Consider the following 17,654-nt stretch of genomic DNA (forward strand, 5'->3'; position numbering starts at 1 on the left):
GTGGGGTTATGGACATTGGGGAGGGTATGTGCTATGGTGAGTGCTGTGAAGTGTGTAAACCTGGCGATTCACAGACCTGTTCCCCTGGGGATAAAAATATATTATATGTTTATAAAAAATAAAATTAAAAAAAAACACATAACACAAAATTTACAATCTTAAAAAAAAAAAGAAAGTTACGATAATAATGCCTCGTATTGATATATATAGTGGGTTAGAGAATATAGAACATTTTCTTTAAATTTTTTTTTTAAGATTTTATATATTTATTTGACAGAGAGAAAGATACAGTGAGAGAGGGAACACAAGTAGGAGGAGTGGGAGAGGGAGAAGCAGGCTTCCTACTGAACAGGGAGCCCTATGTGGGGCTCAATCCCAGGACTCTGGAATCATGACCCGAGTTGAAAGCAGTGGCTTAACCCACTGAGCCACCCAGGCACCCCAGAACATTTTCTTACCTGAAGCAAAAAGAAAGGAAGAAAAAGGGTTGTGGCTATAATCACTTTCAAATGGAAAGGCTACATCTTGAAAGAAATGTAGCAAGTAGCAAAAGCATAGAAGCAATTTTTTTTTTTTTTGGTCCCGGGGGACCATATTGTGCTATTTATCTGGTCAAAGGAAAACAGCTCTTTGCTGGTGATGCTTTGCTTTGTTGAGCAGTATGCTTCTTCCAGAGCTAGTGGTGGGCTGGGTTTGCTGAAATAAGTCCTTCTGAAGGCAATCAGAAGGTTTTCTTCCCGTGAGATCTTTCATTCTTGTGGGATTTTATTCTGCTCGTTTCTCTTGTTCATTATCAGTAAATGCAGGGCTCCCAGTATTATGCAAAAGTTTACCCCCAGGCTTGACTGTGTTACTAGGACACCCAAGATTCCAAAAAGAATATGTAATTGTTTCTGGCACAAGGTAGCATGAATGTCTGTCTCTGGATTTCATGCTATCTGCTTTGCCTTCAGGCTTTCAATTGTCAGCATTCCACAGTCAGGCAGGCAGCAAAGGGAGTGTACTAATTAGATCAGGTGCTTGATCTTGAAGTCTGCACCAGCAATGACTAGGTAGTCGGCTTCGGAACTTTTGAGCACTACCTGTCTTTCTCTCAGTCTGCCCTGGGATGTAATTATCTTGTCAGCCAAGGAGCTGTAGCACGCAGCTGAACGAGAGTGCTCGGCAACAGTGACAGAGTGATAAGGGAAGACGAATGGACCCACCGTGCATGACTGTGCTGAGACAAACAAATGCACACAGAGGCATTGGAGAACGGAGACTTAGAGAACAAAGAGGCTACCCTGACTATTTGTTGCTGAGGAGACTTCAGATCGTCCCTTAATAAGATCACCCTGCTCTTCGAGAGGGATTGCAGACCTTTGCTGGCAAATGCAAGTCCCAAAGCTTCAGAGCTGTTTTAAAATGGGAAACAATGTTGGGTTTCGTAGCAGCTTATGTGCTTTGCAGACCAAATGGCAGGTAATAAAACTTTGAAAGATGACTAGGAGAAGCACGATGAAGGGGACCAACAAAGAGAAATCAGGAATATATACAGGGACTTCTAAAAGGGTATCAGCCCCTGTTACTACAAGTGTGGTGGGTTGGCCAGGAGCAGCAGCAGCATCTGGAAAATTGTGAGAAATGCAAAAACTCATTTTTAACTTGTTGAGGACCCTCCATATGGCTTTCCATAGTGGCTGAATCAATTTACATTTCCACCAACAGTGCAAGAGGGTTCCCTTTCCTCCACATCCTCACCAACACTTGTTATTTCTTGTCTTTTCAATGATAGCCATTCTAACAGGTGTGAGCAGATATCTCACTGTGGTTATGATTTGCATTTTTCTGATGATGAGTGATGTTAAGGATCTTTCCATGTGCCTGTTGGCCATCTGCACGTCTTCTTTGGAGAAGTGTCTATTCAGGTCTTCTGCCCATTTTTTTTTTTTTTTAATTGGATTGTTGGGGCTCCTGGGTGGCTCAGTGGGTTAAAGCCTCTGCCTTTGGCTCAGGTTGTGATCCAGGGGTCCTGGGATGGAGCCCCACATCAGGCTCTCTGCTCAGTGGGGAGCCTGCTTCCCCTTCTCTCTCTGCCTGCCTCTGCCTACTTGTGATCTCTGTCAAACAAATAAAATATTTTTTTAAAAATTGGATCGTTTAGGGTTTTGGGGTTTTGTTTTTGTTTTGTTATTGACTTGTGTGAATTCTTTATATATTTTAGACATTAACCCCTTACTGGATATATGATTTGCAAATATTTTCTCTCTTTCAGTAGGTTGCCTTTTCATTTTGTTGATCATTTCCTTTTTTGTGCAGAAGCTTTTTAGTTTGTTGTAGTTCCACTTGTTTAGTTTTGTTTTTGTTTGTTGCCTTTGCTTTTAGAGTTGGATCCAAAAAATCACTGCCAAGACCAACATCAAGGAGCTTACCACCTATGTTTTCTTCTAGGAGTTTTATAGCTTTAGGTCTTACATTTAAGTCTTGATTCCATTTTGAGTTAATTTTTGTGTGTAGTGGAAGACAGTAGCCTGGTTTCATTATTTTGCAGGTGGCCGTCCAGTTTTCCCAACATCCTTTCTTGAAGAGAACTTGAAGAGACATTGTATATTTTTGCCTCCTTTGTGGTAGATTAATTGAGTATATATGTGTGGGTTTATTTCTACCATATAATCCAGCAATTCTACTTCTGGGTGTTTATTCAAAGATAATGAAAACACTAATTCAAAAAAGATATATGCGCCTTCATGTTTACTACAGGATTATTTATAATAACCAAGATATGGAAACAACTTAAGTGCCCACCCATAGCTGAATGGATAGAGAAGAGTGGTACATACACACACACATACACACACACACAGTGGAATATTACTTGGCCATAAAAAGAAAGAGATCTTGCATTTGCAGCAATATTGCTAGACCTTGAAGGCGTTATGCTAAGTAAAATCTAAGTAAAATAAGTTTGGCAGAGAAAGACAAATACCATATGATTCAATTAAATCAAAATAAAACAACTAACAAAAATGCCAAGCTCACAGATACAGAGAACATATTGATAGTTTCCAGAGGAAAGAGGGGATGGTGGGGGGATGAAATGGTTAAGGGGAGTCAAAAAGTAAAACTTCCAGTTTTAAAATAAATAAATCATGGGGATATAATGTGTAGCATGACAACTACGGTTAACAATACTGTATTACATATTTGAAAGGTGCTAAGACAGTAAATCTTGAAAGTTCTCAGCACAAGAAAACATTTTTGGAAATATGTATGGTGATGGATGTTAATTAAATTTATCATGGTGATCATTTTGAGTGTATACAAATACTGAATCATTCGTTGTACAACTAAAACTAATGAAATATGTCCATTATACCTCAACTTTTTAAAAAAAGTTGAAATGCAAAACCTCAGACCCCATCCTATACCTGAATCAGAGCTGGTGTTTCAATAAACTCCCTGAGTGATTCGAGACACCTGAGGAACTTAAAACCAAAATCAAAACCAAAAGAAAAGAAAAGAAAAGAAAAAAAGCAACAATGACGCCTGGGTCTTAGCCTTAGAGATACTGAATTAATCAGATCAGGGTTTGGCCTGGGTACTGGATTTTTTAGAAAGCTTCCTAGGTGATTTTAATGAGCACCAAAGTTTAAGAATATCCATTATAGAATAGTCCGTCCACACCCTTCTTGTTGCCAAATGGATGCTTCCAGGAAGGGTTGTGACAATCTGGAAAATAAATTTGCTATGTTTTTAAACCTATGTACCCACGGGTGCCTGGGTAGCTCTGTCAATTAAGCCTTGGTTTTGACTCAGGTCACTATCTTGGAGTCATGGGATTGAGCCCTGCGTTGGGCTCCGTGCTTGGTGAGGATTCTGCTTCAGACCCTTTCTCCCTCCCCCTCTGCCCCTCCCCTTGCTCGTGCTCTCAATCTCTCTATAAATAAATAAAATAAAATAAAATAAAATAAAATAAAATAAAAAACCTTATACACCCATAATTCATAAGGGGTCCTTAGTTGGTCAGGTACCTGTGATATCTACTTTCTAATCAAGAAAAAAAAGTGATGTTTTGGAATGCATGATGCCCATGGAATAACACCATGCTTACTTCTCTAGGCCTTTAAGACTGAGGTATCTAGCTGTAGCCTACCTTTTCCACTGCATCTTCTTCTATCCTAGCTTACATCAGGCCGACTAGCCTTTTTTCAGTTTCTCAAACACATTGAGCACTGAGTCCTTTGCTGCCTTGGGCCTTTGCACATGCCTTCTCCTCTTGAAAACTCCTTAACCTTTAGGTTGCTTATAATCACCTCGTAAAAGGGGTCTTCCCTGAAAAGCCTATAGAAGAAAGTCTTACACTCTCCTCTTTTATTTTTTCCTTTGTCACACACTATTCTTTTCCATTTTTTAGTAATATTTACAAAGTTTTTAGTGTGGGTCTCAAATATGTCATGGAACATAATAATACTAAGAAAAATGATTTTTGTTTATTTGAAATTCAAATAGAATATCCTGTATTTTTATGTGCTAAATCTGGCAACCTTATAGAAAAAGTATGTGGACTTCTGAATAAGTGAATAAAATGTGCCCAAAATGTTCAAGCTCAACAAAATGTTCTCCTTTGAGAATTTTCTGTCTACTTTTTGAAGATTCAATACCACAAGGGCAAGAAAATATTGAACTATATTGTAATTAGTAGTTACCTCTTGTAGCATATTTTTGGCTCTTTTAGGTCATTAGGCATAAAATTAAAATGCACAATACTCCCAAATTTTTCTATACCCAGGGCCTGTAAGTTTAACTTGTCCTTGCACCCTGATGCTCTATGTAATCTGTAAAAGGCTACACCATGTGAAGAATGCTTGGTTGTAGTTAAACTCCTGTCTGATGATCCAAGCCAAGGTGAGCTTCCTTTAAGCATCACTGTAATTTGGGCCAACCTTGCAGGCATGGACAGAGTGGCCAAGTGTTGCTGTAGGTAGGCTTCAGGGTATAAATGGGTAACTGAGTTAAATAAGAATTCTGTGAGGCTCCGAGAAAGCATAGAGTGGAACCCTTAACAGAGCTTTGAGCACTTTGTGGTAGAGAGGGGTGCCTTTGAAGAAACAGTTTGTTTCACAGATGTTGGAGTCCTCATCAAAAGGGCACTTTTGGGGATTAGAAAAAGAATACTAGAAATAATTTGCTAGTCCTATTAAGGTTATTACATGAATATATAAAAAATAACTAAGTATCATTCAAATATGTGAAAAAGCAACCTGGTAGTTAATATAAAAATATAGTAATTGTGGATGTTCTGGGGCTGCTGGTGGGAAGGGAACAAGGTGTTTTTTTGTTTGTTTGTTTTTGCTTTTTAAGATTTTATTTATTTATTTATTTGAGAGAGGGAGCACAGGCAGGCACACAGAGAGAGAGGGACAGAAGGGGAGGGAGAGGGAGTGGGAGAAAGAATGTGAAGCAGACTCAGTGCTGAGTGCTGGAGCCCAATGCAGGGATCCATCCCATGACCACGAGATCATGACCTGAGTCAAAACTAAGAGTCAGAGGCTGGAGGCTTAACCGACTAAGCTGACTAAGCTACCCAGGTGCCTGGGAGCAAGTTTGCTTTTATTTTAAAGCAGACACCCTGTAAGTACAGCAACCACAAATTTGGAATACTGTAGAATGCCCTTGATTTCATCTAATGTGATTCTTGTCAGTAAAAGTGATTGTTTGACATACAACTAAATACAATTTAATTTTCATGCTTTTATAAGACTATAAATGTATAAATTCATTCAAAAAATCTGAATATACTTAATATGTATAGTATGATGCCAATTATGTTAAACTATGTAAATACATGCATAAAAGGAGAAGAGTTATTTTAAAATGTCAAGAATGGTTAGCTGTGTCTAAGTGATGAGTTTATGAGTGATCTTTATTTTCTTTGTGTTTTTCTGTATCCACCTTCCCCCTGTTCTTTTTTTGGCAACTAACATGGATTAATTTTGTCATTGGAAGAAAAGTAACTTAAAGTGTGTGGTGTTTTTTGTTTCCTGGTTTTGACCACACTCCCACAGAGTTGGTAGATTAATTGATACAGACACTTTGGAAGCAGTTTGGGCACACTTAGGAGACTTGCAGATGCCATTTCCTGTGAGCCAAGGACTTGAGTTCTAGACATGGATCGTCAATGGAGAACACATGTGTGAGGATGTGCATGGCCACAACCTTTGTAATGCTGCACAACTGGAAACAATCTGATGTTGTCAGTTGCAGAATGAGCATACTGCAGTGCACACACTCAATACACTGTGCATGGCATTGGAACAGAGTACACCAGAGGTACACGTATCTCTGTGGATAAGCCTCAAAAACATAACATCAAGCACCACAATGTGAATGTACTTAATGTCACAGCACTGCATATGTTAACGTGGTTAAAATGGTAAATTTTATGCTATGTGTATTTTACTATTATAACCACCCCCAAAAACATAACATTGAGCTGAAAAGCAAATTGCAGAAATAATAGGTACAGCATGAAATTAAACTTGTAAGCCAAAATTATGTAATTATTTATGGATCTATAGATTTTTTATGGTACAAAAAATAAACATGGGCATGATAAACACTAAGTTCAGAGAATTGATTAATTCTATGGAAGAAAGAGGAGGGTAGGGCTAGCGTTGTACAGGTACCCAGGAGGCAACCATATCTGGAATGTCTTATTTCCTTAAAAAATCTGAAGCAAATATGGTGGCAAAATGTTAAGATTTGAGACAGTTGGGTAGTAGGCATGTGGGTGTCGTTATATGAATCTATCTTTCTGTGTGTTTGAACTGTAACATCATAACAGAATCTATAGTCTTTGTTGAACCATGTGCCCCCTTTTCCTCCTTTGGCTGGAACTGCAGATGGTGATTACTACAGAGAGTAGCTGTTGAGGATATGTTGGCCAATGGCATGATGTGTCCTAGCTGTGTCACCTGTTCTTACCACTCAACTTAAATAGCCCGTTAAGTCAGAATCCCAATGTCTCTTTTTTTTCAAGTCCACAAATTGTAAAATTGCTGTATTCATCTAAATTAACAGAAACAGTCAAGGACCGAGATGAAGTGTGCACTGGTTTTTAAGGACTCTGCCATTTTTAAGAATTCTATGTACTCCTCTCTTCATCTGTGACACTACTCTGCTCTACCCTTAGGCTTTGTGCTTTTACTGCTCATTGACTTTCATAGTTGGTTACTTTGTTGACAAGGCTGCTTCTCTGGTTGTCTAGTAGTTAGGGCTCTTTCAGGACAGCAGCCAAGGTTCCAGTGCAACTTAACTCAGTGATTGAAGACTATAGACTCAACGTGCCTTGGTTCAAATCCTGGCTCTCACAGGCGACTTGTTTTATTTTGAGTTCTTTTATTACTTATTTCATTTTAATTTATTTTATTTGGTTTAATTTTTATTTTTTATTTTATTTGGGTTTATTTTGCGTCCATAACATGCAGATTAAATGATAAAATGAGTTAAAATACTTAACCCTAAGCTACCACCTAATAAACCCTCAGCAGACCATCCCATCCCTATTATTCTCATAGTCATAGCTGCATGACATCTTTGGCTCTCAGTTTCCATTGTTATAAAGTGAAGGGCTTAGTCCAATGCTATCATACTGTTAGCATCAAAGCTAGTTTTACAATAGGCAATTAATTTGCTGCCCCTCCTAACAAAGACGGTGAGTAGAAAAAAGTAAAAACATTGACAGATATGAAAACTCTGACCCCACAGCAAAACTCTGCCTTGGGATGTCTGTCCAGAACACAACCTCTAAAATGCCCTCATCCTGTTATTTAGGCAAATTATTGGTCTACATTTCTGTTAATGCTCTGTGAGACTTCTTAAGGCAGTCACTCTGTCTTATCCTCCTCTGTAGTTAGAAAGCGTGGCCTGGTCCAAGGGAGGTTCTCATGAAATATTCGATGAATGAATAAATGGCTGCTATCAATAACATATTGGTTCTAAAGATATGCTAGACATTCTGGGTGGTGTGTACATTTTTGAAACAATTAGGCTTTGTGTTGAAGTTCCATTCTAGGGGGTACCTGTCTGGCTCAGTGGGAAGAACATGCGACTCTTGATCTTAAGGTCAGGAGTTTGAGCCCCACATTGTGTATAGAGATTACTTAAATCAATAAAACTTAAAAAAATTCCATTTTGTATTTGTCTAAGGTTCGGCCTAATAGGACATCTCGTTAAAACCTTACTTTAAATCTGTATCTTTAAATTTTTTTTACCCTGTGTGTTTATTTTCTGATTTATGAGCCTTTGAGTTCTTTAGAAGTACTATGTGTAAACTCAGGATAACTAGTGGTGACTTTTCACGGTTGTGATTTATTAATTAGTGTGGAAAATGCTTCTAACAACTTTGCCCTGATAATATGAGGACATGAGTTTTATTTCCAAATCCTCCCTCTCTACAAGCTGTTTTCATTAATGAGGAAAGCGTAGGCTAGCTCTCCTCAGTTTTTATTCCCAGATACCATCAATTAAAGAGAAGTCAAAATCCTTTTCCATTACACTTGACTTAAGAGTAATTTGTTAACTCTGTGGGGATTTCTCATAATCCAGAAGTTCTCTTTTTATTCTTAGATGATTTTATATCAACTAAGAGCATAAATTTGGAATACTTCGTTACAGGATGGGGGTGATAGAATGAACGTTTTTGTCCATGCCCTGAAATTAGCTATATTTTGGCTACCTGAACTTGGTGTGTAGATCATTGGAATTCATGGTGATTTACCTCCACCAGGTTTAGAGTCTCTGACTACTAAAGCTGGAGGTCATCTGGTCCAGTCCTTTTATTTTGTCAAAATTGAAGCCAGAGAAAAGGGGGTTTTCATCAGAGCAAAACTGTTTTGATCTTTTCTGGTAGTGAACATTATAAAACAAAACAATAATAGAACAGGCTAACAGACAGCAAAAGGGTCCGATTTTTGTTTTAAAGGGTCCGATTTTTGTTTTATCTCCCTCTCTAATTCTCTTTCTCCTTTCAACTCTCTTGCTTCAGTGAAAAGCTCAAAAGATGAGCAAAAAAGGAAAGAAGAGGTGAAAAAAAAAGTTAGTTTTTGATTCCTAAAAAAAATGAAACTTGTATGTGATAGATAATATTCAAAAACCACACAAAAACATCAGGCTCATAGCATGTTGTGGCTACTCTTTATGCTTGTTCTTAGATAACAGTGATCGTCAAATGGGGTTACTTGTTCAGGGTTTTTCCTTTTACGAACCGAGCAAGAAGGCTCTTAAGCTTATCCAACAGGTTGGTCCCAAGGGTGATGGCAGAGAGTTTCTGTCCTCTGGTGCCATCTGAGTCCAAGGTGGAAGGGGTTGGGGAGGGGATGGCCAGGACTGCAGAAGATTGTAGCAATGGTCAGGCACCCTTCTCCCTGCTCTTGTACATGGGGTCCCTCAACTTTGACAGGTATTTGTCACATAAAACTCCAAGTTACTATTTAGAAACTTTGACCCAATTTGACAAAAGATGAAAATCTACTGACACCAAGAAATAGCCTAAACAGAAAGATGAGCAAAACCCACCATTCTCCTCAAACAGGCAATCATTGAGGGTGTTTCACCTCCAGAGGAAAGGACCCTTTGGTGGTATTAAAACCAGCATGGGTCCCCTGTCTCTGTGATTTAGATACATCACTCTGTCCTAATAACCATAGGGACATCAATTAGCAGTCATAGATGTTAGCGTCAAAACTGGAGGTGTTCATTACCAATGTCTTGTTTACTTTCTAAAGTTTCAACATTATGTTGTAAATACTAGGTTATATAATAATTATCATTATTAACTTCACAAAACTCATCTTTTCCAGCCAGATGTAGACATTTTGAAAGATTAGAATTTTTCAAAGTCTTGCAACAAATCCCAGGTGATTAATAATATGATTTGACAACGTAGTTAAGAAAGCTAATTTAATTGCTTTTTATCTCAATATCTCACTAGGAAGAAAAGACTAGTCAAATTAGACAATTGGGCTTTAGCAGCCTGATACTATCTTAATGTAAATTAACAGTACACATTTGAAAGCAGCAGAGAAGATAAATTATTTTTTTTAAGCTTGGGTAATTGAATCCTGATTCAAAATGGTGTTTAGCACTAGAATGTAATATACTACCTACTGCTCGGTCTATTATCTATCATTATCTTTTGGACCCTGTAATTGGACAAACAGGCATCTATTCATAATAATAAGTTTGTTCAAAATCATCTGTTTGCTGGAGTCTGGGGTGCACGTTGCAGTCATAGTGAACTGATGGCAAAACTGCTTACTTTATGCTTTCCATTGTTCGTTCTTCTTTGTTACCACAAAGAACAGCAACACTACATATCTGGACAGTCCAGAGCATCTTTAGCAAAGTTACCCCCCTCTCAAAGAACAAAAACAAAAAAATCAACCCAAAACCAAAACCAGTGATTTTTCCTGCATTCTATGAGTGGGCGACATAAATCGTATTTGCTGCAAGAGGGGCCACCATTGAATCAGAGCCATCCCCTGCCTGGACTGTATGCACATAACTGTGCTCAACACAGAGCCGGGCCAAGCAAATTGCCTTCTGGAATTTCCATAGACCCAACAACTTAGCTGCTTTATTATACTACTGCTGATTTTATTTTTCACTGATTCTTTAGTAGATATGTTCCTTCTATCGCCAGCTATCCAAACATCAGGTTGCATGGGGCTCCTGCTCATATAGGGCTCCTTCTAAGAGATTTAAATGGAAATGCAACACAAGCCATTATTGGTTTATTTTCAGTTTTCATTATCAATAAAACAAGAGATCAGCATTTTCATGCCGTGTGAAGCCTTCAGGGAAGTGCAATGTCGCTGTTATTATTTTTAGACCAGGCGGCCGCATCTGCCCCCACTAATGCAGATGAAATGATGAGTCTATCAAAATAGAGATAAAATGATGAAAGAAAGCATCAGAGTCATAGAGTGGGCTGCTGCCCTGGTCTGCTGCGTGGCTCCCTGACAATGTCCTTTTGAATTTAGTGGAGCCTGGATGGTAAAGACCACAGATCATGACAGAACATAAATTCGCCTCATAATGAGATTAGTAGGCAGGCAAAATAAATGTCCTGCTGTTACATTAGAGGCAGGCTCTAATCTGGTGTTTTCCTTGGAAATGATCATTTCCTTTGCAACAGGGGAACCATCAGTGTAACAAACTTAAATCCGACAGATTCTGTTTTGCCACGTGGTTATTTTTCATCTTCTTCTGTCTTTTTAATAGCAGTTTTGAGGAGGCGTGTAAATGAGTTGTGAGTCTTAAAGACTATTACCGAAGTGAGTTATGGATGACTATGTTCATGATCATCAATCGTATTTCCCAGACTCCCCTTTTAAGAAAAGTTCTGCGCAACCCTCTTGTCCTTTCTAAACAGGAACCGGCTGAGGAGGAGGTGCTGTGACCCCTGGGGTCCTTTCACTATAGCCTTAAGGATCAAAGGCAGAATAGGCTCCCTATTGTATTTGGGGTATTTTTTTTAACAATCTTTACTGCAGCTCTACTACTTAAAACCACTGGAAACAAGTATCACATACTAAAGAGCTTTAAAAAAAAAATGCCCAGATCAGGTGAACCCACATGGTCTCTGAGTAGAACAAAGGCCTTGAGTATGCAGCTTGATTGCCAAGGACTTTTTTAGTTTTCAGCAGAAGGCAATCTCACCTGGAGTACAATACCCTCCTCTCATTAAAAATGCAAGATAGGATCTCCTCCTGGATCCTTTCTACAAAACCCATTGCAAGCTCATGGGCTATACTGTCCTCAGCAGTGAGTGGCATTTAATCAAATCCTTCTGTGAAATAATCTCAGAGTTTCCTGAGCCCTGTGAAGTCACCAAGAGAGTTAAGAGGTCCTTTCAAAGGAAGGGGAGATCAGACTCTGAACTTAGGAGTATTTGAAGCTTCTGCATAGAAGGAAGATGTAGACAATTTAATGTACACTTATTTTCTCTACATTTTCTTGGGGCCAGGCTGGAGATTCCTTACTTCTCTGTGAAACCATCCTTTAGCAATAAATCATTTGCTACTACTTTGATTCATGGTATTCTGACATACTGTTTTCATGGGCTGGCATGAAACCACAGAAATCTTTTGTGTTTGCATATGCATTTTACAGTTTAGGCAGTGGTTTATGAACATTAGCTCATCTAAGGAAACAGTTCCCTTTCTGCATCTGGTGTTTCCAAACTCGAACTGCAAATCCAGCTACTAGGAAGGAGAAAATATATTTTGGCCCAATTTAACAAGTTTTTTCTTTCAACTTCTTTCTTCTCAATGGTTGAAATTGTGTCTCTACATATATGCATCTGACCTATAGCTGTCTGAAAGTTTGAAGTCAATTCTGCTCCCATTCTCTGCTAACCCTCTCCTGGTCAGATGGAACAGTTCAAGGGAAGACAGACTGATTTTTGTTAGGTAGGTGCTCTCCATTCATTGGTGCTTTACAACTTAGCATGTCGTTCTCGAATTCTTTCTTTCTTGGCCTACCATATCTGTCCCCCACTCTCCATCGTACCCCTGGGTTTGTAATTTAAATTGCCAACAGTAACTGAATCCACTTTACCAAGTGTCCAGTATATTTGTCAGTGTTCACGATTTTCTAATGGTGTTCCATGCATTAAACACTCAGAGTTCATGTTAAAGTTTCACGTTGAGTAATCTCCCCAGAGGAATTCCCCAAATAGTGTTTGCTTACCTCATATAAATGAACTTGTTCTTGGGTCACAGCAAAGATTAATAGCACATTATTTTGCACCAGTTTATCAATGAGTTGTCCAATTGTTGGATATTCCTAAAATTGACATAAAGATTTTAAGTATCATCTTAACTCAAGTATGTAAAATAAAGAAAGGAATGCTTCTTTCAAAGATATCATACTGAGTTTGGCATTTTGGTTTGGTTCCAAGTAAAAAAAATAATAATAATTTTAAAAATACACAATTAACATAGTCACTTAATTGGTTTAATAATTGTTGCCTGAATCTTGTAAATCCAATTAATTCCTAAGAGTCAGTGCCTGGCAATGTGGTATGTTATAGTCTGTTGCTTCTAAGGAGGGCACTTGGAATTTATTTAAAGACTTATAGTGTGTCATATTTTCAAGGGTAGAGACACAATTCTTCTGAGTGCCGCTTGGCAGCTGGCTCAAGGTGTAGAGAATGTTACAGTCCGGGGAGGAGTGGATAGATGATGATAGATGTGACCGAGGGGACTCAGGTAGCTCAGAAACTCCTACTGGAATTGGATGAGGCGGGCTGAGAGCTGAGGAAAGGACAGCTTGCTGAAGGATGATACACTATAATTCCTGTGTCCATTTGATTTGAGACATTCCTGCACCAGTTTTGGGTTTGGTCTTACTGATGTTTTGATGTCACTAATCAGTTTTATGGGATCCCGCCATATTTTTTCAGGACAACTGAAAACACAGTGTATTTTTTTTTTTTTCACTGACACATTCATTCCCAAGTGATACAAGTTCTTTCAAAAATAAAGTAGGCATAGATTAATCAACTTTGAACATGGCCTCTACTTGCCAAAGTTAAAAACCGTGCAGCACCTTTGGCTGTTGTATGACTCCATATGTGGATAATGTACAAAGAGAAAGCTCAAATGAAAAAGAAGCCTAAAAACAATGAAACTAAGAATATGTTGATCATGAAGTCAGCCAAAGTGGAGGAAGTAATCCTTCCTGGACACTAACACTCTGCACTCTAGGAGTAATTCTGTCTAATATCTTTGTTAGACCCAAGATTCAAATTGAGGGAAAAGTGCAATTTTGTCTAAAATACTCAGGTAAATGACCCAACTGCGTATCTGGCTGTATAATACATGCTTGCCATCTTATTTGGATTTTTATTGGTAAACAATAGTAGAATCCAGATAATACAAATCTTCCAGAGTCTGACATGTTCAGATGCTTTTTAAACTACCCAAACACCAAGAATTCTTTACCTTTAAGCCTGACTTCCCCCTACACTGTCCCCTCCTATCTCCAGGTTCTTGCACTTTTAGCTGCTGTGGGGATGTAGCAAGGATCATACCATGAAGCCCTTCATAAGTGGACAAGTGTCATTTTCTATTTGACCTAGATCAATTGGCTTAATTCACATAGTTATATTATGTGTGTGCTCCTCAAGACCAGGGACCATGTCCTATAGTTTAGTGGCCCCTGGAACCGAGTCCAGTGCTGTAGGCAAGCATGAAGATAACCCAAGACTTCTGTGCATTTGTAGCAACTTATTGAGAAACAATGAATTGAACATTTATTAGATGAGAGATCATACTAAGCAACAAGTCATCTTTGCTTCTATGATCCTGCTTTTTCCAAGATGTCTATTAATGGGGCATTTGAATAATTGCAAGAAAAAGTAATAAAAAAGTAATAAAATAAATAAATAAATAATAAAATAATAAAATAAATAACAAAAGAGATCCATGTCATTCATATATTCATATATATATATATATATATATATATATATATATATATATATATATCACTGAATTCTTTTTTTAGAGAATAGTTTTTCCAATCTGATATTAGTATTCTGGGTTCTCTTCTCTGTCTCTGTCTCTCTCTCACATACATTTCTATAGCACTGTCATTTTAAGAATTGAATTCTCTGTGTCATATTTTCCCAAGTATTAAATGGGGATAATATGACCTTCCCAGGTTGCTGCTTCACAGTTTAATTTTATTTCATACACAGTCAAAACCCACTGTGTTCCAGGTACTGTGCTGGCAGGAAATAGAGATTATACACCAGTCCTGGTCCCGAGGAATGCATAGTAGAGAAAGACAGACAAACATAAGCAAACACATTTCCATATAATGATGGGTAAGAAGACATCTATGTACTAGAGCAAGGGGAGGGTTGATCACTTTGGGGCTCAGCAAAGGTCAAAGAGGGCTCTCTGGGAGTGGTCATCATTGAGTTGGGTTTTAAAGGATAATTAAGAGTCTCTCAGCAGCCTCAGAGGGAAGGGCATTCCAGACAGAGGGAACAACACATGCACGTTGTGTGGAAGCCTCACAGTCCCTACAAGGACTATTAGATACCCAGGGTTCTGGGGAGCATCAAATGTGATCATGTATGTCAAAGAGCTCTGAAAGTTTTGCACAAGTCAAGAGCTTTTTTTTTTTTTCTTTTAATGTTACCAGCATTTTAAAAATATTTTAAATTTTAAATGACAAAAATAAACCAAATGTGAATAAACACCAGCCAAGCAGTACTTGACGGCTGTTCCCCATGAAGCACCATGGTGCCTAAAAGTATGATATTATTAGGGGGCACAACTCTGGGACCCATCATTCACAGAAACTCCTAGGTGATTGTTGTTTTGGCCTCAGCCCCCCTTTCTGGAGCTGTCTTTGAGAACAGAATGAGCTGACTGCACTGCTTTTTACTGACCTTGGGCTCTTTGAAAAATGAAGGAGGTTCTGGGGTCATTCAAGCCATAGTAGACCCAGACTTCTCACATACCACTCCTCACGTGTGTTCTCGTAGGAAGCTCATAGGGGAATTTGTTCATCTCAAAGCAGAAAATGTGCACTGTTTTCACCAAATGTGGGTTATTCTGATGTGTGTTGTGGTGAGTGTTGTTTCATTTGCCTACATGCAACCCTGGAAACCATGTAGAGTGCAGGTTACACACCAAGACAGTTGACATGGAATATTCATTCTTGTTGTCCAAGTGACAGAGCCCATCATTAGGAATGACGATGCCTGCCAGTTTGCTGTCCATTCCAAAATGAGAATCGGCATCACTCACAAAGACCAGGAGATGGAGGGAGTCATTCCGCCAGCCGATCTTTTCCTACAGTGAGAAAGAAACATTTGGGTCATATGGGATAGAGGCAGGCATTTCTTGAGAACAGATCAATTATGATTGGGTACATTCAGACAATGAAAACTATATTGCTAATCTATCTTGATCTTTTTTATCTATTGTAAATTGGTAATTATTAATGTATTAAAAACACGAAATTCTATGACAGTTGCTTTTTCTTGGATAACACTTTCAGATGATTTATGCTTCAGAAAAAATAGTTCCACTATAATCACTATCCAGTTGATCTTGACTTGTACATAGTTAATTATTTTTACTGTCCAGATTTCAATGTACCTGAAAAATGAGGAGAGGGAATGAGGGAGGTCATAGATTATCCCAAATCCAAGCTGAAGAAAACTGGTAAGAATGAAATACATAATGGACTTAAAGGATGCCTGTTTTATTAAAATGTCACCCAAAATTAGGCACATTTTTCTCTTTCTACTGATACCATCCAAAAATTATAAATGTAATACAAAGGTAAAATTGCCTATCAAAGTATGACCTCCAGAATATGGCTTTCTAAGATGGTCTGTTGTCTGTTTCTTAGTAGAGCTCTCCCCTTTAATTGATATTAGTCCAAGAACTAGTGGGAGGAAAGCTCACCCTGGCAGGGCCATCCCACCTTATTTTTTTCCTTCCTTCCCTAATACCTTGCCAGCCACCCACCTTCCAGGACTTTCAGCCCTGTCTGTTTCCTTGTATTTTCCAGGAAGAGCTATCATCTGAAGAAGGGGAATCATTCCCTTGGATACCTGATTGTCAAGGAGGAGTGGTGCTCCTGCATTGTTGTAGGGACAACATAGCTTCTGATATCTATTTTGTTGGTTCAAAACAATAGATATCTAATCTTATTAATCATAATCTTAAATTTATGTAGAAGTTTATACCAATACAAGGCATTTTTACTTTTTTCATTAATTTCTACCTCTGATTTTTATTTTTACCATGGTTAATTCAAAAACTAATCTAATCTTGATCTCTGAAAATTAATCATACATGACTACTGTTTTAAACAATTTTTCCCAACACTACTATAATTTTATTAGATCATTTGAACGTCAGACATAAAAAAGTATCTGTTTCAACATGACTGAATTACAAATTTTTGGAAATTTTGTGTTTTAAGAAATGTAGAAATATGGCAATTAAAGGAAAGATAGTTATCTAAACTTTTCAAAATAGACTTGCTGATAAGAGATGCAATTTGTGTTAGCCCTCAGCGTACCTTACACACAGCAGCTTGCATAATTGCATCAAATCCACCTTCTGGTGTGTCAATATTAGCAGAAATTTTCTGATTCTTCACAATTTCATTGAATCTTTCAGCATCATTCGTCAATGGCAAAATGTGCTTGAATCCAAATGTAGGTAAGCAGAAGTACGGAATACTACTGCAAAAGTAAGATGTAAAAATGTTCTTGATGAAATATGGATATAGCACACAAGTAATGGACCTAGTAGCCGAGCAACTTCATCTTAAGTGAAGATGGATTTTGCTCAAGTGCTGACTCTGGAACTTGGCTGTGAGGCTCCCAGTTAAGCTTGTTTCAGCATCTCCCACTTACCCCTTCCAAATTGACCGTATTAGCTACCACTTAGCGCTTACTGTGTGTTTATTTTGGCTCAAGCTCAGATAACAGATAATCAGGTCAGACTCTCCACTCCTGTGTGTGTGTGTGTGTGTGTGTGTGTATGTGTGTGTGATCACTACCTTCTAGTGCTTCTCAACCAAAATCTACCATTAAGTTTCTGTGATGAAAACAATTCCTTTGTATTCTGATA

The 17,654-nt window shown here is 38.2% G+C and overlaps 1 protein-coding gene across 3 annotated transcripts in view; it reads right to left on the minus strand.

The window, feature by feature from the left end:
• Positions 1 to 17,654, minus strand: part of LOC111142308 (integrin subunit beta 6) — a 73,433-nt gene that overhangs the window by 38,719 nt on the left and 17,060 nt on the right. For all 3 annotated transcript variants that reach the window (XM_022495359.1, XM_022495366.1, XM_022495365.1), the window contains 3 exons: positions 17,098 to 17,263; positions 15,693 to 15,854; positions 12,733 to 12,828 (listed from right to left, as the gene is read on the minus strand). In XM_022495359.1, coding sequence (XP_022351067.1) covers positions 12,733 to 12,828; positions 15,693 to 15,854; positions 17,098 to 17,263 — 424 coding nt within the window. The remainder of the gene's footprint in view (positions 1 to 12,732; positions 12,829 to 15,692; positions 15,855 to 17,097; positions 17,264 to 17,654) is intronic.

The sequence above is a fragment of the Enhydra lutris genome, unplaced genomic scaffold (genome assembly GCF_002288905.1).
Source record: "Enhydra lutris kenyoni isolate GAN:26980312 unplaced genomic scaffold, ASM228890v2 scaffoldscaffold1, whole genome shotgun sequence".
NCBI lineage: Eukaryota > Metazoa > Chordata > Mammalia > Carnivora > Mustelidae > Enhydra > Enhydra lutris.